The sequence below is a fragment of the Hyla sarda genome, chromosome 2 (assembly GCF_029499605.1).
Source record: "Hyla sarda isolate aHylSar1 chromosome 2, aHylSar1.hap1, whole genome shotgun sequence".
Classification (NCBI taxonomy): Eukaryota; Metazoa; Chordata; class Amphibia; order Anura; family Hylidae; genus Hyla; species Hyla sarda.
Genome location: NC_079190.1, coordinates 407,061,005 through 407,087,156, shown reverse-complemented (window position 1 = coordinate 407,087,156; position 26,152 = coordinate 407,061,005). Strand labels below are relative to the sequence as shown.

The following is a 26,152-nucleotide window of genomic DNA, read 5'->3' as shown; positions in this document are numbered from 1 at the left end:
TTTGTTTTAAACAAATGGATGTGAATAGCTTTTTAGATTATAGGAGTACCCACTATCCTAATTGGCTGAAAAACTTCCCCTACAGACATTATCTGTGGATACACAAGAATTGCACTACTGATACAGATTTCATAGCCAATGCAGCCATTTTAAGGGAACATTTTTCTGCCAAAGGATAGCCGGATGGTTTACTTACGCAAGCTTACCGCAGTGTAAAAATATACAACAATCTGATCTTACCTCGTCTAAAAACATGACTAAAGGTCACAACCGGAGTAAGGGGGTGGAAAATAAATTTAGATATAATTTTATAACTATTATTGTGAAGCTAACGAAATTAAAAAGTATTTTGAGACATAATTGGCCTATCATTTTAAATGACCCAGTCTTGAAAGAAATCCTACCAAAAAACCCAGGAGTGACGTTTCAGAAATTTGCTGAATTTTTTGGCCCTAAATAAAAAAAGGTAAAAATACATACAAAAACAAGAATCATGTAAATCTCATTACAAGAACTTTATCTACATCATTAGGCTGTTCACCTTGCAATAAAAGTCATTGTTACTGTTGTGCTATGATTAAAAGGAGTGCTCCAACTGGTGCCACAAAGTTAAGATTTGTAAATTACTTCTATTTAAAAATTCTTATCCTTCCAGTACTTAGCTGCTGTATGCTCCACAGGAAGTATTTATTTCTGTAGTTCTTTTCTGTCTGACCATAGTGCTCTCTGCTGACACCTGTGTACATGTCAGGAACTGTCCAGAGCAGGACAAAGATTTTTAAATAGAAGTAATTTACAAATCTGTTTAAATTTCTGGCACCAGTTGATAAAAAAAAAAAATTCCACCAGAGTACCCCTTTAACCCCTTAAGGACGGAGCCCATTTTCACCTCTAGGACGAAGCCCTTTTTTGCAAATCTGACCACTGTCACTTTAAACATTAATAACTCTGGAATGCTTTTAGTTATCATTCTGATTCTGAGACTGTTTTTTCGTGACATATTCTACTTTAACATAGTGGTAAATTTTTGTGGTAACTTGCATCATTTCTTGGTGAAAAATCCCAAAATTTTATGAAAAAATAAAAAATTTAGCATTTTTCTAACTTTGAAGCTCTCTGCTTGTAAGGAAAATGGATATTCCAAATATTTTTATTTGGATTCACATATACAATATGTCTACTTTATGTTTGCATCATAAAATTGACGAGTTTTTACTTTTGGAAGACACCAGAGGGCTTCAAAGTTCAGCAGCAATTTTCCAATTTTTCACATAATTTTCAAACTCGCAATTTTTCAGGGACCAGTTCAGGTTTGAAGTGGATTTGAAGGGTCTTCATATTAGAAATACCCCATAAATGACCCCATTATAAAAACTGCACCCCCCAAAGTATTCAAAATGACATTCAGTAAATGTTTTAACCCTTTAGGTGTTTCACAGGAAAAGCAGCAAAGTGAAGGAGAAAATTCAAAATCTTCATTTTTTACACTCGCATGTTCTTGTAGACCCAATTTTTGCATTTTTACAAGGGGTAAAAGGAGAAAATGTATACTTATATTTGTAGCCAAATTTCTCTCGAGTAAGCACGTACCTCATATGTCTATGTAAAGTGTTCGGCGGGCGCAGTAGAGGGCTCAGAAGCGAAGGAGCGACAAGGGGATTTTAGAGAGTACGTTTTTCTGAAATGGTTTTTGGGGGGCATGTCACCTTTAGGAAGCCCCTATGGTGCCAGAACAGCAAAAAAAACACATGGCATAACATTTTGGAAACTAGACCCCTTGAGGAACGTAACAAGGGATAAAGTGAGCCTTAATACCCCACAGGTGTTTCACGACTTTTGCATATGTAAAAAAAAAAAAAATTCACTAAAATGTGGGTTTCCCCCCAAATTTCACATTTTTGCAAGGGTTAATAGCAGAAAAGACTCCCCAAAATTTTTAACCCCATCTCTTCTGAGTATGGAGGTACCCCATAAGTGGACCTGAAGTGCACTACGGGCGAACTACAATGCTCAGAAGGGAAGGCGTCATATTTGGCTTTTTGAGAGCAAATTTTGCTCGGGGGGCATGTCGCATTTAGGAAGCCCCTATGGTGCCAGAACAGCAAAATAACCCCCACATGGCATACCATTTTGGAAACTAGATCCCTCACAGAATGTAATGAGGGGTACAGTGAGCATTTACCCCCCACTGGTGTCTGACAGATCTTTGAAACAGTGGGCTGTGCAAAATTTTTCATTTTCACGGACCACTGTTCCAAAGATCCGTCAGACACCTGTGGGGTGTAAATTCTCACTGCACCCCTTATTACATTCCGTGAGGGGTGTAGTTTTCAAAATGGAGTCACATGTGGGTGTGTTTTTTTATTTGCGTTTGTCAGAACCGCTGTAACAATCAGCCACCTCTGTGCAAATCACCTCAAATGTACATGGCGCACTCTCCCTTCTGGGCCTTGTTGTGCGCCCCCAGAGCACTTTGCAGCCTTTAGCCCTCAGCCCAGAGGACTCCACAGCTTCACTGTCAGATGGGGGTAAAAAACAACAACAACCACTTGACAGTGCTGACTGCTTTATAAGCCTGCCAAGACCCAGCCTGGAACGTGTGGAATAGTCACCCACCCAGTACATTGACTTTTCCCAGTAAAAGCCGTTCCGTATCAGCTTTACAGCTATACTAAACAGCTGAAGTGTCAGACTGCAATCTGCAACACTGACACGTGAGAAAAAACATCTCTTACCTCACCAAGGCCAGGAACCTCAGTGACACATACCGACCATCAATGATGGCCCCTTGTTCCTTCCTACAAGATATATATATATATATATTTTTTTTTTGTGTGTGTGTTTATATATTTTTTATATATATTTTTGCTTAGCTGAATATATGTTTTTTATATTTAGCTTGATGGGGTATGTTGAGTTCATATATAAATATTACTTATCCATTTTTGATATTCATATTTGTGTTTATTATAATATGTCCTTCACATTGTGCTGGATAAAGTATGTATATACATATTTTCCAGTAACTTTGATATTGCATGTTAATTTTGTTTGTATATGTATGTAACTTTTTTAGTAATGCGGAAAACACCAGCACACAAAAATTAGGTGAAAAAAACTTGTGGATTTATTTCATTATTCCAGTGCAAAAATCAGGAGAGCAATGTTTCTGCGCCTCTAGCCGCCATTATCAATTATCAATGGCTTGATAATGGCGACGAGAGGCCGTGGAAATGTTGCTCTCCTGATTTTTGCACTGGAATAATGAAATAAATCCACAAGTTTTTTTCACCTAATTTTTGTGTGCTGCTGTTTTCTGCATTACTACTACAAGTGGAGTCCTAACCCAGGCACCCGCACAGCGTGCACAGAACGCAGAACTCTTACAAGGTTGTGCCGCTCTCCTTGGGATATATGTAATTTTTTAGATATGATTTAATAGTATATTTGTTGCCATATCATTTATATGAGTATGAACAAACTATGGCCCTTGTTATATACTATTGTTTTTCAGCTTATCTACTTCATTATACATTTTAATTATTACTAAGAAGGAAAAAGTTAATCTCTTGCTATATAAGCATCAACCTTACCTTGTTTTGTCATGCCTGAGGAAGCTATGCATGCGCAGCGAAACGCGTTGAATCTTTTTTACTGTTCTTGCTGTGCATGCTCTGATCCCGTCAGCGCAGAGCTGATCCTGCTACCTGTCTTGTAGCCTGCACTACTTGTTCCATTGCCAAAATGGAGTCTGATTTGACAAGCTTAATAAAATATGGGATAACACTTATCCCCTACTGCAAATTCTTATATTACATAGCTTAGTAAACTCCACAGTCAAGAAAATTCTAATATTCTCTTTAAATTATCCAAATAAATACATTATTCTTTATAATATTTCAGGTGCTGCAGATCTACAGTTTGAAAAGTATGGGAGATTATAAAAAAAGATGACAGAGTTTCGAAATCATCAATAACGGTCCGCAGCATCTGGAGTGTTAAAGAACTCTCTGCAAAAGCAATCTTTAATTGGGCACAGCCATTAAATTATTATTATAATTTTTTTTTTACATATGATACAGCAGGTAAAATAAATAGGATTTGTAATTTACTTCCTGTAAAAAAAAAATATATTTTTATGTTTCTTTCATGGCCTTATAAATCTTGCCACTAGGGGGTCTCCCTTCTGATCAAGACCGCATTCCGTCTGCTCAAAAGCACAGACTTTGGTCTCCTGCTGGTCGGACTGGCAGGAGAACAAACTCAGGAAGTACTGTCTGGCCATAGGCAGTGAATAGCACTTGCTTTCTGCCTACGTATGAAACAGGGAGAGCGAGTGCTATTCACTGCCTATGGCCGGACAGCACTTCCTGAGTTTAGTCTCCTGTCAGTCTGTCCAGCAGACCAAAGTCTGTGCTTTTGAGCAGATGGAATGTGTTCTTGAGCAGAAGGGAGACCCCTAGTGGCCAGATCTATAAGGCCATGAAAGTGACAAAAAGCCTTTTTTAATTATTATTTTTTTTTACAGGGAGTAAATTACAAATCTTACTTATTTTACCTGTTGTATCATATGCAAAAAGCAAGTTTCAGGCCCACGCAATCTTTAGCTTTAGCGTGGGTAGACACAGGCCACACTGAGAGCCACAGTTGTCGGGGCAACATACCATGTTTAGTGAAGTTCCATGCACAAATCCTTTTCTGAGTAATGAAACTCATACACAGGACTTAGCTTAGTATGGTACGATTGCCTTGGCAACTTTTACCTTTCATGCTGGAGCTGAAGATCGCATGGGCAAGAAACTTGGTACTTTAACAAAGCACTGCTACAGAAAGGGTCTCTATCACTGCTCTCCTTTGTATAATAGGTTTTGAAATTACAATGTGACATTTATACAAATACAACTAAAATGAAAATGGGAAAATTCTATTGACTTCATGTAAATATTTATTTCTATTACCTCCAAGATCATAGACAGTGTGGAATGCAGAGAGGTCAAAAGCTTGGATAATTCCTTTCCCACAAATATTCCATATTGAGTCCATAAAACGGATAAAAGTCAAGATTTCCTCTTCTGATCTGATGTGGTGGAATCACAAACATATTGGTTACATGAATACAAAAACCCGACAAGGTACTAAACAAAGCAGGATAAAATCTAGATATAAAAATCATAGACAGGACAGATAACCATGGACAAACTCAGGATACATGTGCTCAGACAGAAAAAGGTTCATAAAGAAACATGGTGAAATTACCAGCCCAGAGCAGCACCTGAAGAGGCTTTATATACCTGTGGTGTCCCGGTACCGTATTTCATACCGTACCTTGTGGTGGGGTCCCAAAGTCAGAGTCCCTAGGAACAGTGGGGGTCCTCTTCTTTTTTTAATTTTTTTTTTAATAAATATTTTTATTTCTTTTAAATATAAAATTTACAAAAATACAGTATACGGTTCCAATGTGCATAACAACACCAGTTAAAAAGGAAAGGCCATACAGCCATACTTATACTAGTCTGTATCCGAAAAAGTATACATATTCATTATTAATACCCCCCCCACCCGACCTTCTGGCCCCGAGAGAGAGAGGAGAAGCGGAGAAAAAAAAATAAAATAAAAAATTTAAATTCAAATCTACCATATATTCCAAATCTTTCTACATTCTCTTTGACCCCGCTTGCTCCCTGTCCATCTAAACTCCTTGTCTTTCATAGTTTTTAGCCCCTCCTTCCATTCCTCTATCTGCAGTTCTTTAGGGGATATCCAGTTCCTTAGTATGATCAATCTAGCGAAGAACAGAGTCCGATGTAACAGACACTCGTATTTTCCCATATTACCAAAAACTCCTAGCAGTATAAACTCTATCATACGAGGTATCTTCAGAGGAATTCTGGTTTCTACCTCTTTTATTACAGATTCCCAGAAAACCGATATCTTCTCACATGACCAAAAACTATGTAGATAATCCGCTTCATCCAAACCACATTTAACACATTGTGACGTAGTCTTCACCCCCATCCTATATAAATGAAGCGCGGAGTAGTGGGTCCTGTGTAGTATCTTAAATTGTGTAATTTTATGTTCCATATTACGGGAAACCTTACTTATATTTTGGGCCATAATGTCCCAATCATCTTCAGACACAGTACCCACTATCCGAGACCATTTTTCTTTAATTCTATCAATCCCCCTTATTCCAATAACCTTATTTAATTTCTTATACAAAATTGAAATTCCTTTTTTTTTTAAAGTGCTCTATTTTAATTAGTGCTTCTATAAAGTTGTGTTTCTGTGCTACATATACCTCCTTATCAATCGCGTTATGGACTGCATGGCTAACCTGCCAATAATACAGCCAGTCATTATCATTAATATCATACACCCTTTTTATGTGATCAAATGAAAAAAGTTGTCCGTTATCGAATATTTGTTCCAGTCGTTTTATACCCTTACTATCCCAAAAAGTTGACTCACAATCAACCAATTCTTTAAATTTATTATTAGTCCATAAAGGTGTGAACCCAAAACTATTTTCTATATGTAATTCTTCTTTTAATCTTGCCCATACTTTTTTTAAATTTGTGCAATAACAGCGTGTTATCTTCTCATCATACTCATCCAATTCCAACACTTCAAATATGTTCTCCTTCTCCTTATCTGCTACAATCTTCCTCCAGTTTACAATTCGTACCAACTGCGCAGCCAAATAGTAAACAGAAAAGTTGGGCATATCCAGTCCCCCCCTATCTCCGGGGGCCATAAAATATATGTACTTCAAACGGACCCTTTTTCTTCCCCACAGCAATCTACCCAGTATTACTTCTATCTTCCGGAACCAACCCTTGCCAATCCACCTTGGCGAGGCACTAAGGAGAAACAGGATCTGTGGAAGGACCACCATCTTTACTATCGCCATCCTTTCTGACATCGAGAAAGGCATTTTAATCCATACTTCTACTCTCTTCCCTAGACTATTTAATAAGGGGCGTAAATTATTAGTCACAAATCTATCGTTAATGGCTGCTATTTTTACTCCCAAATAGGGGAAACATTCGCTTTTTTTTAACACGGATAATCTTCCCACCATCTCCCCCATGTCTTCATCTAAGGGGAGCATTGTAGATTTACTCCAATTTATCTCCAACCCGGATAAAGGGGCAAATATATCGAACAATTTCATAATCCGGTCCTCTTCTTTAGTTAACCCCTCGTCACCCCTCAGTTAGCTAAAATTTGTGTAAATAAAAGTGTAAATATGTATATTTAAGATGCCTACCTTGTTAGCGTCGCAGGACCTGCGGGTCATGTGACTTGGTTCACAGAACTCTATGGTTTGCTAAAGGACCTTTGGTGGTTCTAGTCAGATGATCACCCACAATCTTATGTAACGGTGAGTGGCAGCTAACATGGACCAATCTAAAACGGTTCAGCCCCTGCCCATATAAGGGAGCTGTGGCCACTAATCTCTCTCTTTCCTCATGGGCTGCTGATGAGGTAGGATCTGCGCAGCTGTCATCGGCAACCACTAGGCCAAAGCCTTGCGGCCTCGGCCATAAACCAAATTGTGAGTTATTACAATTCCCCAAAATATTCGCAAGATCACTGGACTTAAACCAACCCCTAAATCCAGCAGATCTATGCAATCCAATTCTCCTACTCCAAAGAGAGCTTACCGGTCCCGACCAACTGTCACTCATTGCCGTGCTGTATAAAGACTCTGTTATCTGGACTGTTACTGTTACTGCATGTACAGAAAATCTTCAGTAAAGTTTCTACAAGTTTTCCAGTTCAGCACCGGTTGTGGACAATCCGTTATTCTAGACTCACCTATCGCTCTTGGGAAGGGTGGCGATAGGCCCAGCATTACCTCAGAGTTTTAACCCTCACCCTGGCGTCACAAGTGACAAGGGTTAAATTAACCCTTCATATACTACAGCTACACCCCAACTCCCCAACACCCCCCCCCCCCCCCCCGAGGCTTACCACATACACTCCCAGTGCTAAAGGGCTGTAAGCATTAACTCTCACATTACCAGAGAGAAAATAACACTGAAACTGTTTAGACATAAACAGCATGTCTTAACAGGTCCCAAAGAAGAAAATATCAAAACACAGAAAAACGGACATTACATAACAGAATCAAATTCTTTTAGTTTATGCACAAAAAATACTTAAAGAGGTACTCCGGTGGGAAACTTTATTTATTTTTATTTTTAATCAACTGATTTGTAAATTACTTCTATTAAAAAATCTTATTCCTTCCAGTATTTATTAGCAGCTCTATACTACAGAAGAAATTATTTTCTTTTTGGATTTCTTTTCTGTTATGACCACAGTGCTCCCTGTTGACACCTCTGTCCGTGTCAGGAACTGTCCAAAGCAGGAGAAAATCCCCATAGCAAACATATGCTGCTCTGGATAGTTCCTAAAATGGACAGAGGTGTCAACAGAAAGCACTGTGGACAGACAGAAAAGAAATCCAAAAAGAAAAGAATTTCCTCTTTAGTATACAGCAGCTAATAACTACTGGAAGGATAAATTTTTTCATAGAATTAGTTTACAAATCTATTCAACTTTTTGGCACCAGTTGGTAAAAAAAAAAATTTCCACCGGATTACCCCGTTAAGGCATATAAAGTGACCTTAGACCTTTGATTTATATTGATTCTGATTTAAAGAAGTAAAAAAAAAACTTTACTTTGAACAGTGACTGCAAGACGTGTGTTTTATTGCTGTGGAAACCACACTGGGTTCCTAAGCAAAACACACTCCCTTTGAGTTTAATGGGTAGCAGGGAACTGTACAAAAAATCACTTTGCGCTGTTTAGCCTCAGGCCCACTCCACCACTCTTGTGCTGCCCATGGCCGAGGGATAATGCCCCTGTACACACTTTACCTGTAAATCCATTCAAATATTTCTTTTGAAGATATCCCAAAAGCATTTTCATACTGATGCTTTCCTTCTCTGAAATACAAAAAGGAAAATAACTTAGTTACATTTTTAGTTTCCAGACATTCTATTACTCACACTTTTATGTCCATGTAAAATTATATGAGATCTTAGGATATGAATTTGTTTAATATACAATTATAACTCAGGCAGGGTATGGTATTCTGTGAAATGTATATTTGTTTTACTTAACTCAAGTAACTCAATTTATTCCTCCAATGGTGACCGTGTGATATATGTATTATTTAACAGTCCAGTTACATGGCATCTCCATTCCTGTACATACAACAGCACTATTTTCATTGTGGGTGAAAGATATGTTTCAGTAATGTACAGTTCATTCAGAAAGTCTTCAGACCCTTTAACTTTTTTGCATTTTGCTATGTTGCGACCTTATGCTAAAATCTACAAAATTCAAGATTTCCCTCATCATTCAGTACTCTCCCATATATCATCTATTCAGTACTATATCCCATATTGAAAATGTAAGAATAAAATCTAAAGGGGTACTCATGTGGTAAACATTTTTTTTTTTCAACTGGCACCAGAAAGTTAAACAGATTTGTAAATTACTTCAATTAAAAATCTTAATCCTTCCAGTGCTTATCAGCTGCTGTATACTCCACAGGAAGTTGTACAGTCTTTTCAGTCTTACCAAAGGGCTCTCTACTGACACCTCTGTCCGTGTCAGGAATTGTCCAGAACAAACACAAATCCCTATAGCAAACCTCTTCTGCTCTGAACAGATCCTGGCATGGACAGAAAGTTATCTGTTTAACTTTCTGGCACTAGATTTGAAAAATATTTGTTTTCCACCAGAGTACCCCTTTATGAAATTTTTGAAAATCACCTAAAAAGGAAAAAAATAGAATTTTGCATGGACATGTGTTGTCATGTGTTGACATGTGTGTGGTGAGCAGGGTGGCGTATATGGGTGATGTGACTATAATGTTGTGGAGCTAGGAATGTGAATCCACCACACTCCAAGGATAAGTGGTTCCTGATGCCAAGCGCCGGGTAAGGAAACCACTTGAAAACTTTACTTTAGGAATTGCAGCAGGATGATACAAACAGAGCAGTTTAACTTTAGTGCAATTTCGCTGAAGGATGCTATATGGAAACACAGTTGTTGTAATGGCACTTTGGGACTCCGTCTAAGATTTGACTTGTTTCAACTTAAAGGGGTACTCCGGTGCTTAGACATCTTATCCCCTATCCAAAGGATAGGGGATAAGATGCCTGACCGCGGGAGTCCCGCCGCTGGGGACCCCCGTGATCTTGCACACGCAACCCATTTGTAATCAGTCCCTGGAGCGTGTTCGCTCCGGGTCTGATTACGAGCGATCACAGGGCGGGTGGCGTGTGATGTCACGCTCCGCCCCTCAATGCAAGCCTACGGGAGGGGGCGTGATAGCTGTCACGCCCCCTCCCATAGGCTTGCATTGAGGGTCCGCTATGAGTGGACACACAAAGCTACCCAGCCGAAGCAGGGAGCTCATTACTGTGACTGTTGCATAATGTGTAGGATCACATGGTGGACATCCGCAGCATATTACATTTTTTTTATTAGATTCATTTAATAAATGGGATGGTCTTGCTGCGGCGGTAGCAACCAGGTCGTATCCACTAGCAATGGCTCAACCTCGCTGACTGCTGAGAAGGCGCGGGACAGAAGGACTAGGCAGAGGCAAGGTCAGACGTAGCAGAAGGTCGGGGCAGGCGGCAAGGTTCGTAGTCAATATGGATAGCAAGAGATCTGGTAACACAGGCTTTGGACAACACTAAACGCTTTCACTGGCACAAGGCAACAAGATCCGGCAAGGGAGTGCAGGGGAAGTGAGGTATTATAGCCAGGGAGCAGGTGGAAGCTAATTAGGCTAATTGGGCCAGGCACCAATCATTGGTGCACTGGCCCTTTAAGTCTCAGAGAGCTGGCGCGCGCGCGCTCTAGAGAGCGGAGCCGCGCGCGCCAGCACATGACAGCCGGGGACCGGATCGCATCCCCTCCGGCAATGTCAGTGCAGCGCTCCCGGTCAGCGGGTCTGACCGGGGCGCTGCAGGGAGAGAGACGCCGTGAGCGCTCCGGGGAGGAGCAGGGACCCGGAGCGCTCGGCGTAACACCTCGGCATAGAGACAGCACTTGTGTCTTGAATTGAGTGGCAGGGTGGCGTTGGAAGGAAAGTAGGGTGACTGCAGCCCCTTATAAGCCTTCCAATTGGGCATCCACCGACAGAAGACGTCTCAACCTTTTGGGTCATTATTTGGCGCTCAAACTCGGAGCCGCTGCTGATACAATGAGCATCTCAGCTATAGTGCAGGACCACTACAGCTCGGGCCTCCGGAGACCACAGATTGAAAAAACCTGGCCAGGTAAGGAAAGCTTTATTTTCTTATATCTGTGCCCTCCTGAGATCTGTGGCTGTGGGTCCTGCACTAAGACTGGGTTTTAGAATAGCTAAACTCCTGTGATAGTGGGTCTATTTGAATAGACAAAGAACCAATATACCTTCTGTCCGTTGGATAAGTACACTGTTACTCCGCAAGGAGACATGGAATGAATGTATGAGCCAAGAGAGGAAAGTATGTGATTTTATGAGGGTATTGCCGAACTGATCTGTGAAAGCGCCTAACGGGGTCACAGATTATGCTTAAATCCCATACTATCACATAAACCATTATCTGGCTGCTAGCATGAGCCTGGAATAAATCATAAGTCCAGGACAGGATTTGTGTGATAAGCCCGTGTAGTCTGGGGGGAATAAGGTGTGGTAAAACACATCTAGATGGACACTGACCCTATAAGAGTGATGTGGATGACAGTTATTGCTATTGGTTGCATTTATCTATTCGCTTTGTGGATAGGATACAGAATTGTCATGCATCACAGGAAAAGGCCAGGAGAGCCTTTTAATATACTAGTCGCCTAAGGAAGGGGCAATGATGGAAAGAGGTTTTCCCCAATAAGCTACTTAGGACTGGACGGCTAGTATGAGTTAGCTACAGGAAAAGGCCAGGAGAGCCTTTTTAGCATATTAGTCGCCTTGGAGGACGGCAACGAGGGAATAGATACCTTCCGAGGTTTTCCCCAATAAGCTACCTAGGACCAGACGGCTAGTATGAGTTAGATAATGTCTAATACAGAATTTTCGGGTAAAGGCCAGGAGAGCCTTTGTAACCTATTAGTCGCCTAAGAGTAAGGCAACGAGGGAAAGACACCTTCCGAGGTTTTCCCCAATAAGCTACTTTGGACCGGACGGCTAAGAATGGGTCAGCTAATGTCCAAGAATGACGGAGAACCCCAGATACACGCTCTTAAATGGAACCAATCATCAGATTTTACCCTATATAAAGCTTGGCAAAGCGTTATATAGGGTAAAATTGTTGTCCTCACCATCCCCGGGGGATGCTCCTGCCCCCATGGATGGTGAAGATATAAAGTTATAAACTAGTCGCCGCCGCCGTAAGTAGTCACATGGGCGGGGAGCTCTTCTCATCTACTCCCGTTCTTCGGCCGACAGCGATGCCCCCTCCGCTTGATTGATGGGCCGCGTCATTGTTCCGCTCACTGAACAGATGGAGCAGAGCGATGACGCGGCCCATCAATCAAGCGGAGGGGACGTTTCTCCCGGCCGAAGAACGGGAGTAGATAAGAAGAGCTCCCCGCCCAGGTGACTACTTACGGCGGCGGCGGTGACTAGGTTATAACGTCATATCTTCACCATCCCTAGGGGCAGGAGCATCCCCCGGGAATGGTGAAAATAAAGATTTTACCCTATATAACGCTTTGCCAAGCGTTATATAGGGTAAAATCTGATTATTGGTTCCCTTTAAAACAATCCTTGAAGAGTTACACAGCAAGGATGCAGTAGTCCAGCTAGGGAGAATACTGAAGGAATTCCATGTTCCAAAAAATGACCAATTGAATCCAGAGGTTTGGAAAAATATTGCAGAAAGAAAGAAAGGCATAGTGAAAGATCACAATTGGGATTATCAAGTCAGATGCCTGATCAGTACCTCCACACAATGTGTTGAGGAAGGTTGGACATATGACGATAAGAAGAAAAAATGGAAAATAGAGACCTCCAGACAGACGTTTACTACCTCTCTTAAAAACTCTTGTACGCAAAGACAGAGAGAAAGGGGGACGGTAACAGTAGGTACTCAAACCCCGACCCAGACTGTATCTGACTATTACCCTAGTCTAGAAGGTTCGGACATGAGCAGTGACGCAATACAGAGACTGTTTGTACGTGCTTTTGTGGACGGTCTAAGACCCCAGAGAAGGGAAAAAAATAAGTACCCCCAACTGGAGGACGGCAGCTCGAGCCCCAGACCTGTTAGCAAAAGCCCAGGGGATAGAACTTGACCTGAAGGAAGGCCCCAACAAGACCACAATAGCATATGTCTCTGAAAAATCCCAAGGCGGGGGTCAGAATAAGAAAAGGAGACATGCCCCGGAAACCCCCAATTTGTTATTATTGTGACAAGACAGGACACATAAAAAAGAACTACAGAAAACGTATTGCTGACAAGGGGAGTGACACACAGGACACAACAGGCAAAGACAGTCAGCATCAGACAAAAAGAGATGCTCAAACTCAGGACTGACCTGCCATTTGCTAGGTCACCTTAAAGGGCAACTCCCCTGCCCTTATAGTTCCCGTGACCATAACTAGCAGGACTAAAGGGATGTACGGAGTTAAGAATGAAATCAGAATGTGACAGTGATGGAATACTGAGTAATCAGCATTTGGAAAGACAGAAGGTTAAGGGAATGTTGACAAGTTGAGTTGACTAAAACAAAAGAAGAAAATAGAAGCTTTCTGTGAAATCTATGTGTATGTTTGTTTGGTTTGTCAAGTTGTGTTGTCTACCGTGTATGTAGAACATGGCGTGTCTAACATGCTACATTTTTAAGTGAGTCTTGTGATGGTAGAGAACGTGAAATGAAACTCTTTTTTTTTTCTCTTCTCCTCTCTTCTTTTTTTTCTTCTTTCCCTTCTCCTGATACCTTTATGGTCTAAAAATGGTGTCCAGGGACTAGCCAGCGTCCAAAAATTCCAAGAGGAGGGGTTTGTACGTCACATACTGTAGACAACGAAATAAGTGTTTACCTTATGGGATAGTTTGTGAATGCTTTTTAGTAAAAGTGGAAGTTGCCAGATTAGTGGAAACTCTGGAGTATGCAATGTTTTAGTTGAATGAAGCGGAATATAATCTCTCAGTGAAGTTGTTTTAGAAGGCTACTGATAAGCTTTTGTGTCTGAAAATGTTTATATATATATATATATATCTTTGTGTCACTATTAGTTTTGTTTGGTTGTGATTTCTGATCTCCAAAGATAAAGTTCAATGTTTGTGTTTACTAATCCTGATCCTGTGTCTTGATATCTGTTTAATATCAGTTTTTTAATTGTATGTTACTGATCATTCTTGGATTAGTCATTTAACCCTTTGCCTCTTCTTGCTTATGATGTGTTCTTAATATGTACTGTTCTGTTCTGTTTAACACCCTTGTATTTAGTTCAGACATAGGCTGGTGACGAGTTGTCATGTTATCTGTGATTTATTGCTATGTGAATCCCCTTTTTCTGTGCTTGTATTTTTGAGTCTCTTACAGTCCGTAATCAAAGCTGACAGAGCTTTCAACGACGCTACAGAAGGGGGGGGGGGGCAGCCCCCTCCTTTTTTCCTGTCTGTCTCTCAAGACTTTCTGTGTGAGAGCGGCATTGATAGTGGTCTTACTTTTTTTTTTTTCTCTCCCTCATGTGACCTTGTAGTAACAAGCTGTTTCTCTCTGCTTTTGGCTCCAAGGGGGGGGAGGAAGGAGGGGAGAGAAGATTACAAACTCTGTGTATAATAATAAATCTGATGAATGCCTATATAGAGTTAATGTTACAGGAGACAGCAGCATGACACCAAGTAGTCAAGAACTGAACAAACTCTACCTGGTTGCCCAGGGCAAAAAGGCAATGAGTTGGCTGCACTAACTGGAGCTTACAGACTTGGCTGGGGTAAAACCGCTAACAGACTTATCTGGAAGACTTTTCACACCTCTTCAGGCAGACCAATCAAAGATGCAGAGAGTTAAAGCACTCATGGAGGGGCTGCTAATGTCAGAGGAGGTGGGAATTGTCAAAATTAGGGCCCATACTAAGACTGGTGCTTGCCAAAAATAATGAGTTGGCTGACACCCCTACAAAGGCAGTCGCCGCACTGCCAGTAATATCTGCCAGAGACATGGAGGTAAGCGTGAGAAAAAAAACCTTCACATCAGGCAGATGTTGCTGTAAAAAGAATCTTGGAGGATGTTAAGAGACAGAGGAGGAAAGACGGCATATGGGGGACTTCTGCAAAAGTCTGCCTGCCTAGAACTCTGTCCCCAATGATAGTCCAAGTAATACATGGTAAAACACATTTGTCCAAAGGGGCCATGCTGCAAGTCATAGACAAATCCTGGATAGCCCCTGGTATCTCCACTACTGTAGTAGCTTTTCTTCAAGCCTGTATGACCTGTGCTTTATACAATCCAGGGAGGACTATACCAGCCCCCTGAAAGTATACCCAAAGCCACTCTGTCTGCTCTAGAGAGTCAAGGTAGATTACATAAGCTTGATCCCTTGTTCAGGCTATGTGTTTGTCTTGATGTGTGTTGATCTCTTTAGGCTGACCTGAGGCCTAACCCATGGGGAGGATGTATTACAGTTATAACATTAGTATGAGAATCTTTCCTCATATGTGTAGTTCTTGTGAAAGTATCTGAAACTAACATGTGGGCAAGTGTTGTCTTTCCTCCTAGATCCAGACAGCATTGAAGGAACCCACACTCTACAGCCTGGAGGCTACGTGTATGTAAAGAAACATACCAGGAAGTCCCTTGAGCCCTGATTTGAAGGAACATATCAAGTCCTCTTGACTACAGCCACTGGATTCATGCATCACACTGAAAAAGGTCTGTATCTGACCATGACAATACTTTGGTTTCTGTTTAACTGTCTAATATGTTACATCATAACCTTACATGACAAAAACTGGCTGAATAATACACTTTTTCCTCAAGGTACCGGAGAAGAGTGTCATAACATGACAGGACACAAAATGTAGTGAATCCTCATATTACCAGCCCTATGACCCGACATGTAATAACCCAGATGTAAGTTACTGTGGTACATTAGGACAGAAACCTGGATGGTGCTACATGACTAACGCCTCAAGACTGATTGACATAGTTAATAAACTGATAAATCAACATTCCTCATATTGGGAACTCCCAAGAGACACATATTGGGTATGTGGAAGGAGGGCCTACAAGTGGTTGCCAGTAGGGGTTAATGGTACATGCACCCTAACCAGACTCACTCCCTCAAGTTTTGTGATACCCAGCAAAGATGCTGACATGAGAGCAGTCCCAAGACACATGCTATACCAGAGAGCAGCAGACAACAAGGAAAGAGAAAATGGAAGACCACACATAGTTCAAATGGGAACCGCCAATAAACTCTTCAGCACTCTATTTGTTTCTCCATAATGAACCCAGCTACCTGGTTGAAAGGTATTGGAGGATGCATAGGAGGTGCCTTACACTTTATATTACAAGTCGCAGTTGTTATTCTTTTATCTTATTTAGTTATAAAGCTTTTGATGATATGTATAAGTCACTGCACAAATAGAATCAGTAAATACTGAGTCTTGTTTACTTCAAATGAATGGGTTAACATAAACATTTTATGCTGTTTTCCCAGGATGTAGAAGAAATAATGAAGTGATAAAATAATGAAATTTAAGAAGACTTGGTTCCCTCGGACAACCCGCGGTCTGGGATAGTACCTGAGGAAAGACCTGCTATACACCTGACCTGGAGGATTCAGTTCTTTCAGATGATGATGTCAAAGGGGGAAATTATGGAATTGGGTAGAAGAGACTCCATTTTGTCTTCTAGAGAATCCATTTTTTTTTTAAGTCTAAGTGACTGCATTCTATCATTCTTGTTTTTTCTACATAACTCCTGTGTTTATGGACTAGAAACAATTAGTATCTTATATTCAAGGCTAACGGGATACAAGAAAGGAACATCTTATCTTTTTCTTCCACAAATGTGTCCTTGAAACAATGGCTTGTTATGTATTCAACTTTCTGCTGACTATGCAAATGATTTATGGATTCTTGTGTTTCATACAATGTAAAGTTTACTGCGCATGCCCTATTGAAAATCAGCTATATAAAAAATACACTTGAGAAGAGGGTCAGACTTGTATTGCCCTCGGCTTAGAGACAGCACTTGTGTCTGTGTCTTGATTTGAGTGGCAGGGTGGCGTTGGAAGGAAAGTAGGGTGACTGCAGCCCCTTACAAGCCTTTCACGCACTAATTGGGCATCCACCGACAGAAGACGTCTCGACCTTTTGGGGTCGAACCTAAAACTATATTTATAGTTTTTTTAACAGAAAATAGTTGATATAAGGTGTTCATTTATAAATACTCAAGCATATGTTTTTTAAGACACGGTTCCCCTGGGCACCTCCCTTCACCTGTCTCCTCCTATTAGGTTCATACAAGGTGGTCCGACAAAGTGCATTATGGGCATCGATTGAATGGAGGTTTGATTGCGGACTCTTTCCTGCTTCCGGACACCGAGCACCGGGTGAAGATCCAAGCCAGGACTGTGGTCACACGGCACCTATACACGAGCGATCGCTATGCTAGTGCTAGTAATGTACTATTCAGGAATTCATATAAAAACACATATCTGCCCCTATCATCGACACTTCATTTTTATGTATAAAGACAATACCAGTTACATAATTAGACAAAACAGAATGCAATTCATATTTCACCTGAGTTTTTTTGGAGCCCTGTCACCTAAGTCCCTTATAAACTTAGTCTCAATGAAAGTGAATCGGACACCTTGTTCATCGGCATTTAACCAATAAACAGGCTTATAATGTGGGAGAACCTGATTTAAAAAAGTTAAAACTCCCCCAGATCCGTGGTCCGGTTACAGAGATCTAGGCTGTATACAGGTACCACTGCTAAGCTCCCCTAGGCAATGAAGTCGGAGTAGGTATACAGAGCTTCCCTGCCTCCTTTCCCTCTGCTGCCACATTCCTGCCCACCTTGTAGCGACATGAGCAAAGAAATATTTATAAGGTGGGCGGGCATATAAGAGCAGGAGGGGACAAAGGAAGGGAAGTTCTTTATAATGGTTGTGTGCGCCTCAGCCAATGATTTACTGAGCAGCAGTGTGATGTATTGACCTCCACTATTGGTCTTAATCGGGCTTAATATGTCATACTGTTGTATCATACATCAGTTTTAGACCTATCATTTTTTGTGTGTGTTATTTTTTGAGGCGCTATTCCATTTTTTGTAGGCTATATACTTTAAAGGCAACAAATTTCCGTTCCATTTTTTTTTTGCTAACTTGCGTCTCATTTCTGATGAGTGTTGTCACCATGACGCCATCTGTTCCGAGAGAATGAGCATGTTACTGCACAATGTGATGTGCAACACAGTTCTGAATGTTCTCTATACAACTCTGCTGCTTTTTACCTGGTTCTATTAATAATAGACCTGGATGAGGAGCAGCTGGGCCTTTATAGAGGAAAGAATAAACTATTATACTTGATAAAGGGTTCAGTCAGAACTAGAAACATGTTGTGAAGTGCTTTTTATCTGTATTATTATGAATAAACCTGCTAATAGGTTGAAGAAGTGCCTATTCTGGATCATCTTTTCGTCTCTTCTATTGCACCCCTGGGAGAAGACAGAGCTAACCTTTTTGCAAAAGGCTATCAGATTATCACCCATAACCTTTTCTGTTAAGTTAACTATTTGTATGTTACAACGATGAGAGTGATCTTTTAAACTTGTCAGTTTAACCTATATTTAGGTATTTTCTATCTTTTTAAAATCTCCCCATATCACAGTCATACTATCTCTAGCTGAATGTATAAGTCGGCAGTAGACTTATTTGATTTTGGGGGTAGTGTATCTCCTCCCTGCTTTCCCTTGTGCCTCTTCCACCCCAAATACAGAGAAAATGGATCCTGGTATAGGAATTTCTAGACCAGCTGAAGATGTGTCCTTTTGGGTTCATGTTCCTGTATCGGTAGAGGAAATTTTTTTTGTTCCAGAGCCCTGATCTTTTGAGAAGGGCCCTCCTCTTGACCTTGTCTGTTTGGCTTTTGCTGGCATCTTGTCTACTTTAAAGTTTTACTGCTGTACGGGTCAATCCCCTCCTCCTGCTATAACAGTACCCACAATTAAATGTAAACAGAGGGACAACTGATGGTGAGATAACAAAACTGTGATTCAAACCAAGCCCTTCGACTGAATGAAGCACCAATGCTGAAGAGAATATAGCAATACAGCACTACTGCTTACCATAGTATTAATACATAATGTTAAATCTTACAAAATGTTAGAATATCTGATGCCTCGTACCTTTCTGCTGTTTCCTTGCATGATTCATTCAGGCTCCTCTATTCAACTCTATGGACTTGACAAAGCTAGCCATGAAGACCATAGCGTTATGTTTGACTACTGATCCTTTCTCCCACAAGAGATATGGGATCCCCGTTCTTGTGATCAGTGAACGTATCAGTGGTCAGGCCCTTACTATTTAAGAGACGAAGAAATCAGGATGTCCTGGCAAGGAGTCCCAAAGAGATAATCCGACTTGTGGCTTGCAGCAATTTTCCAATAAACAACATCTAGTAGGGATATTTGGTGCAAATAAAAGCTGTTTCATTGCAAGTTAGAGCATACAGGATAAGCAGGACAACACTTTTCAAAAGGTAAATCCCTTTTCCCTGATAACGAAAAGGATTTACCTTTCAAAACGCGTTGTCTTGCCTTAGCCTGTATTCTGTAAAATACTGCAATAAAACAACTTTTATTTGCACCAAATATTCCTACTGGACATTGTGTATTGGAAAATCGCTGCAAGCCACAAGTCGGATTTTCTCTTCGGGACTCCTTGTCAGGATATCCTGATTTCTTCTTCTCCTCTGCATATGGCTCCTATATGGAACCGAGTCCGACAGCCAGCTGCTTCCAAATTTATGCTTAATCGTCAGAAAGCACCTACTACAGAGTACCTACCAGCGCAGCATCTAAAGTGAGCACCAAAGAAATCTGTTCATTTTTTTGCCTTTTTACGTAAGAGTGTGTGTTCTGTATTTATTTAGGGAGTCTGTATTAAATTTTGGAACATGGTTATAATAACAAAAAACTGTGGATAAGGGAATGTCCTTTAGAAATGGGTGGGGCACACAGCCAAAAAAAATTTGCAGAGCACTCACAGGGTATCACTTTTTATAAACTTATTCTGAATCTCCCTAATGTCTTTTTTCAGGAGTTGGAAAGTATGGTGTAAGTGTGCAAACTAAACCACATTTTTTACTCAAAAGTATGAATATTTACAAAATATAGCAAACAAAGGAACATTACAAGTCATGTCTTATGTGTAATTTTATCATCCCCATTCTCTATTATAATTAATCATACAGTACCTTACAGCTTGTGGTAAGAAGTGGCAACACTTATATACGGTATTGGAAAAGTACATCATCATGTGATAGAGTGTTCTAGGGCTGGACTTGACTAAGTATTCAGTGGAAACATGAGTATTGGAATAATAACCTTAAAAGAAATAAAATATCAATAGGACAGCTATCACATACATGTAAATGCAGCTAAATATTATAGTAACTTTGTAAATATTGTTTTTGTCAATTAACATAAGAACATATTTAAAATGAAGACTTACAATGCATTGAAAAAGTCTTCAGACCCTTTAATGTTTTCACATTTTGTTATGTTATGCCTTGTGCTTAAAAAAAATTAAAAATAAAATATAAAACTATAAAATATAATGTTTTTCTCCCATCATTTTTTCCTCAATATCCCAGGCTTTTGCTTCAAGGGGTACTCTGGTGGAAAACAATATTTTTTTAAATCAACTGGTGTCAGAAAATTAAACAGATTTGTAAATTGCTTCTATTTAAGCATCTTAATCATTCCAGTACTTATCAGCTGCTGTATACTACAGAGAAAGTTCTTTTCTTTTTGAATTTATTTTCTGTCTGACCACAGTGCTCTCTCCTGACACTTCTGTCCATGTCTGGAACTGTCCAGAGCCGGATAGGTTTGCTATAGAGATTTGCTCCTGCTCTGGACAGTTCCTGAAATGGACAGAGGTGTCAGCAGAGAGCACTGTGGTCTGACAGAAAATAAATTCAAAAAGAAAAGAACTTCCTGTGGAACATACAGCAGCTGATAAGTTCTGGAAGGATTAAGATTTTTAAATAGAAGTAATTTACAAATCTGTTTAACTTTTTTGCACCAGTTGATAAAAAAAAATGTTTTTCACCCTTTAAAAAGGTTTCTGCCTAAAAGTCTTCTCACTTCTGACCATGCAGAGAGCAGACAGGCTGGTCTGCACTTTAGTCCGAGCTACACCAGATAAACTGGTTCCAACCCTTTGTGTAGTTGAAGCTTTGTTTGCACTGACTGGTTCTTAAGCAGGAAAAGGGTTACACTTTGGAGACTACTTCCTTAGAAGATTATAGCAGATGCTGTCTGAGGAAAGTTCATGTGATCAAGGGTCCATTCATCCCTAAACATATGTAAATATTTAGCTCCCCAGTGGATATAAAATCATTCAGGTGTTTACTACATTCAGAAAGTTTTGAGACCCTTTTAACCTTTTGAGTTGTGACAACAGAATTTTAGAACTTTTTGCTAATTTATATATATAAAAAAAAATTGCATGGATTTTAGACCCTATGTTATGACATGTGAAATTTTGCTTTGGGGCCTCACATTTCTCTTGATCATCTTTGGGACGTTTCTACACCTTGACTGGAGTCACCATTGTATATTCCATTGATTGGAAATGATTTGGAAAGATACAGGTACAATTCCCAGAACTGACCACCACACCAAACAAAGTAATCAGGAAAGAAGGGCCTTGCTAGGAGGGGACCAAGAACCCAGTGGTCACTCTGGCTGTTTTCCAAAGAACCTGTATGTAGGTAGGAGAAATACAGTAAGGCAAGGAGGTGGTGGTATCATGCTGTGAGGGTATTTTTCAGTGGCTAGGACAGGGAGACTAGTCAAATTTTAGGGAAAGCTGAATGGAGCAGTTGGATAGAGAGATAGTGTCAATAAAAACATGATCAAAAGTGCTTTGGACCACAGAATAGGTTGAAGGTTCACCCTACAACAACACAATGACCCTAAATGTCTTTTAGTGGACTAGCATGAAACCTGACTTGAACCCAGTTGAACTTTTTAGGAAAAACCTGAAAATGGCTGCCAACCGATGGTCCTCAAATCCAGTTGTACAAACCTTGTGGCATCATACCTAAGAAAACTGGAGGTTGGAATCACTGCCAAAGGTGCTTCAACTAAGTACTGCGTAAAGGGTCTGAATACTTACGTCAATGTATTTATTTATTTTTTTCAATAAATTAGCAAATATCTCTAAAATACAGTTTTATCTTTATCCTTACCGGGTACTGAGTGCAGATTAAAGGGGTTATCCACAATAAGGTGATTTTAGTATGTACCTGGCAAGCAGTAATGGACATGCTTAGCCCCTTAAGAACGCAGGGTTTTTCCGTTTTTGCATTTTTTCCTCATCACCTTCTAAAAATCATAACGCTTTTAATTTTGCACATAAAATTCCATATGATGGCTTATTTTTTTGTGCCACCAATTCTACTTTGCAGAGACATTAGGCATTTTACCCAAAAATCCACGGCGAAATGGAAAAAAAATTCATTGTGCGACAAAATTGAAGACAAAATGTAATTTTGTAACTTTTGGGGGCTTCCGTTTCTACGCAGTGCCTTTTTTGGTACAAATAACACCTTATCTTTATTCTGTAGGTCCATACAGTTAAAATGATACCCTACTTATATAGGTTGGATATTGTCGTACTTCGGAAAAAAATCATAACTACATGCAGGAAAATTTATATGTTAAAAATTCTCATCTTCTAACCCCTATAACTTTTTTATTTTTCCGCGTACGGGTCGGTATGAGGACACATTTTTTTGTGGCGTGTTCTGAAGTTTTTAGAGGTACCATTTTTGTATTGATTGGACTTTTTGATCGCTTTTTATTCATTTTTTCATGATATAAAAAGTGACCAAGAATACACTATTTTGGACTTTGGATTTTTTTTGCGCGTACGCCATTGACCGTGAGATTTAATTAATGATATATTTTTATAGTTCGGACATTTTCACACGCGGCGATACCACATATGTTTATTTTTATTTTTATATACACAGTTTTTTTTCTTTATGGGAAAGGGGGGTGATTCAAACTTTTATTAGGGAAGGGGTTAAATGACCTTTGTTAACTTTTTTTTTCCCCTTTTTTTTTGCAGTGCTATAGCTCCCATAGGGACCTATAGCACTGCACACACTGATCTCCTATGCTGTTCCCTGCAAAGCAATAGCTTTGCACGGATCAGTCAGATAGGGGCTCGATTGCTCAAGCCTGTAGCTCAGGCTTGGAGCAATCAATCGACCATCGGACGCCGCGGAGACAGGTAAGGAGACCTCCGCCTGTGTCCCAGCTGATCAGAACATCGCGATTTTATCGCGATGTCCCGATCAGCCCGACTGAGCTGCCAGGAAGCGTTTACTTTCGCTTTCAGAAGCAGCGGTCAACTTTGATCGCTGTGTCTGAAGGGTTAACAGCGCGCGGCACAACAATCGATGCACTGGGACCGGCACCGGGCGTAGGGCGTACAGGTACATCCTACGTCCTTAAGGAGTTAGGAAGGATCTGCACTTGTCATGAGATTACCATAACACTGTGACTAGCTCTTTGTTAACTGGTATTTCCTGTTTGACTTTTCTTTTTTTGACTACAAATCCCACAATTCCATTTTCCTCCCTCCCACACATCAGCCACACCACCCATTGAAACATAAATGAGCTGCATCCATTCAAAAGACCTGTGGTTTTCAATCAGGGTGCCTACAGCTGTTGCATATTGATCTCTATCCCACCAAGCGATTGCTCCATCCATTAAAGCAGACAGGCTCCCTGTCATCAGCTGAATAGCGAGTCAAGTCTCGGTCGCATTGCAAGCTGGGAAAATTCGGAGACAACAGTCATTTTGTATGCTGATAAAAATAAATATTGGAGTGAAAATCACAGAAGAATTGTGAGAAAACTGTCAAAATTCCTGGAATACCCCTTTTATGTTCTGGCTAGGGATTTTTTTCTTTGTTTTAACATTTTTACTCATAGATTTCTCTAAAGGACTTGTTTAAATGTTTTACACAACACAGCTAAAAGGGTTCTAAAAATATGGTAAAAATTTTTTTGTTGCATTTAAGATAAATAGGTCTAAAGTTCTAAACTGATGCATTAAGTGAAATTACCGTATATACTCGAGTATAAGCCGAGTTTTTCAGCACGATTTTTAGTGATGAAAACGCCCCCCTCGGCTTATACTTGAGTGAACTCTCTGCCTGTCAATCCCTCCGACCTTCGTCATCCCCTTTAGTTTTCTACTCACCTCCCCTTGGTGGGAAGGAAGGTTGGGCTGGTCCGGGTCATCTATGCTGCAGGGACCGTCCAGTGGGGAGGGTTAATCGTTCCGGGCTGTCCATTTTCACCAGGAGACCCTCTTCTCCGCTCCGGGCCGGCCCCGGCATAGTGACGTTGCATTGATGACGATGCACAGGGACGTCCGTGCGCAGCAGACGTACCTGCACATGAACGTCCCTGTGTGTCATCGTCAAGGCAATGTCACTAGTCCAGGGCAAGCCCGGAGCGGTGAAAATGGACAGCCCGAAACGACTAACCCTCCCCATCGGACGGTCCCTGCAGCATAGATGGCCCGGACCAGCTCCCCCTTCCTTCCCACCGAGGGGAGGTGAATAGAAAACTAAAGGGGGGTTCTGGATGATGACGAAGGCCTGGCAGTGGTCTTCAACCTGCGGATCTCCAGATGTTTCAAAACTACAATTCCCAGCATGCCCGGACAGCCGATGGCTATCCAGGCATGCTGGGAGTTCTAGTTTTGCAACATCTGGAGGTCCGCAGGTTGAAGACCACTGAAAGGGATTGACAGGCGGTGGTGATGAAGCGGTTTTGATGATGAGGGTGATGATGACAAGGTGATGATGATGGGGTGATGATGACGGGGGTGAAAATGACAGGGTGATGATGACGGGGTTGAAAATGACAGGGTGATGATGACGGGGTGATGATGATGATGGGGGGTAAAAATGACAGGGTGATGATGACAGGGTGATGATGACGGGGGTGTTAATGACAGGGGGGATGATGTATTTTCCACCGTAGGCTTATAGTCGAATCAATAACTTTTCCTGGATTTTTGGGGTGAAATAAGGGGCCTCGGCTTATATTCGGGTCGGCTTATACTTGAGTATATACGGTAAACATATTTCCTATGTACAAGCATTTCCGAAAATGTTATGTATGAAAGTGTGTGCTCTGTTACAAAAATAACAGGATCACAGTTTAGTAAAGAAACCAGGCATTAAATTTGACTGCTTGCACCCTATATTGCAAACTCTTAAGCTAAGTTTCCACTTGGTTTTTTTCTGTCAGTTTTTGGAAAACTGCCACTGCAGTTTTTGAGCCAAAGCCAGAAATGTATTCAAAAGGAATAGGACATATAAATGTAGGGCTCATACTTCTCCTCCCTTATGAATCCACTTCTGACTTTGGCTCAAAAACTGCAGTGGCAGTTTTTCAAAAATTGCCAGGAAAAACCCAAGTGGAAACTTAGCCTAATTAGGACATTTTATAATTCTTGAAATAAAGTTACCTTTATTGTTTTGTATGTCAACTTTCAAAAGCTTCAGTCCAACACAGGCATCAAGCAGCTGCTCCATCCCATCCACACTGGTGCCCAAGCGAGAAGCGATTGTTGCAGCTGGAATTGATTCCTGTGCTTCATGTAGTAAATCAAAAACTCCCAGTTCACATGCCGTAAACATGGTCTGCAAGTGAAAGAGCGACAAACTACTTTAGAGTCTCTACTTCCTATCAGTACTAGAATTACTATGGCGTAATGGTGTTTACTAGAACTGGCCATGACTTAAAGGGGTACTCTGGTGGAAAACACTTTTTTTTTTTTTTCTATCAATTGGTGCCAGAAAGTTAAACAGATTTGTAAATTACTTCTAATTAAAAATCTTAATCCTTC

At 40.6% G+C, this 26,152-nt stretch overlaps 1 protein-coding gene and 1 long non-coding RNA gene across 2 annotated transcripts in view; one reads left to right on the top strand and one right to left on the bottom strand.

Annotated features, from left to right (window-relative positions):
• The window catches only part of LOC130356825 (uncharacterized), a 61,433-nt gene extending 45,165 nt beyond the window's left edge, over positions 1 to 16,268 (top strand). The window contains exons 3-4 of the long non-coding RNA XR_008889010.1: positions 15,746 to 15,898; positions 16,007 to 16,268. This is a non-coding gene — a long non-coding RNA (uncharacterized LOC130356825). The remainder of the gene's footprint in view (positions 1 to 15,745; positions 15,899 to 16,006) is intronic.
• The window catches only part of LOC130356823 (acetylserotonin O-methyltransferase-like), a 49,921-nt gene extending 24,056 nt beyond the window's left edge, over positions 1 to 25,865 (bottom strand). Inside the window, exons 1-4 of the mRNA XM_056558812.1 lie at positions 25,772 to 25,865; positions 20,458 to 20,587; positions 8,893 to 8,961; positions 4,959 to 5,077 (exon numbers count right to left, since the gene is read on the bottom strand). Coding sequence (XP_056414787.1) covers positions 4,959 to 5,077; positions 8,893 to 8,961; positions 20,458 to 20,587; positions 25,772 to 25,838 — 385 coding nt within the window. The 5' untranslated portion in view covers positions 25,839 to 25,865. The remainder of the gene's footprint in view (positions 1 to 4,958; positions 5,078 to 8,892; positions 8,962 to 20,457; positions 20,588 to 25,771) is intronic.
• Between the last annotated feature and the right edge of the window lie 287 nt (positions 25,866 to 26,152).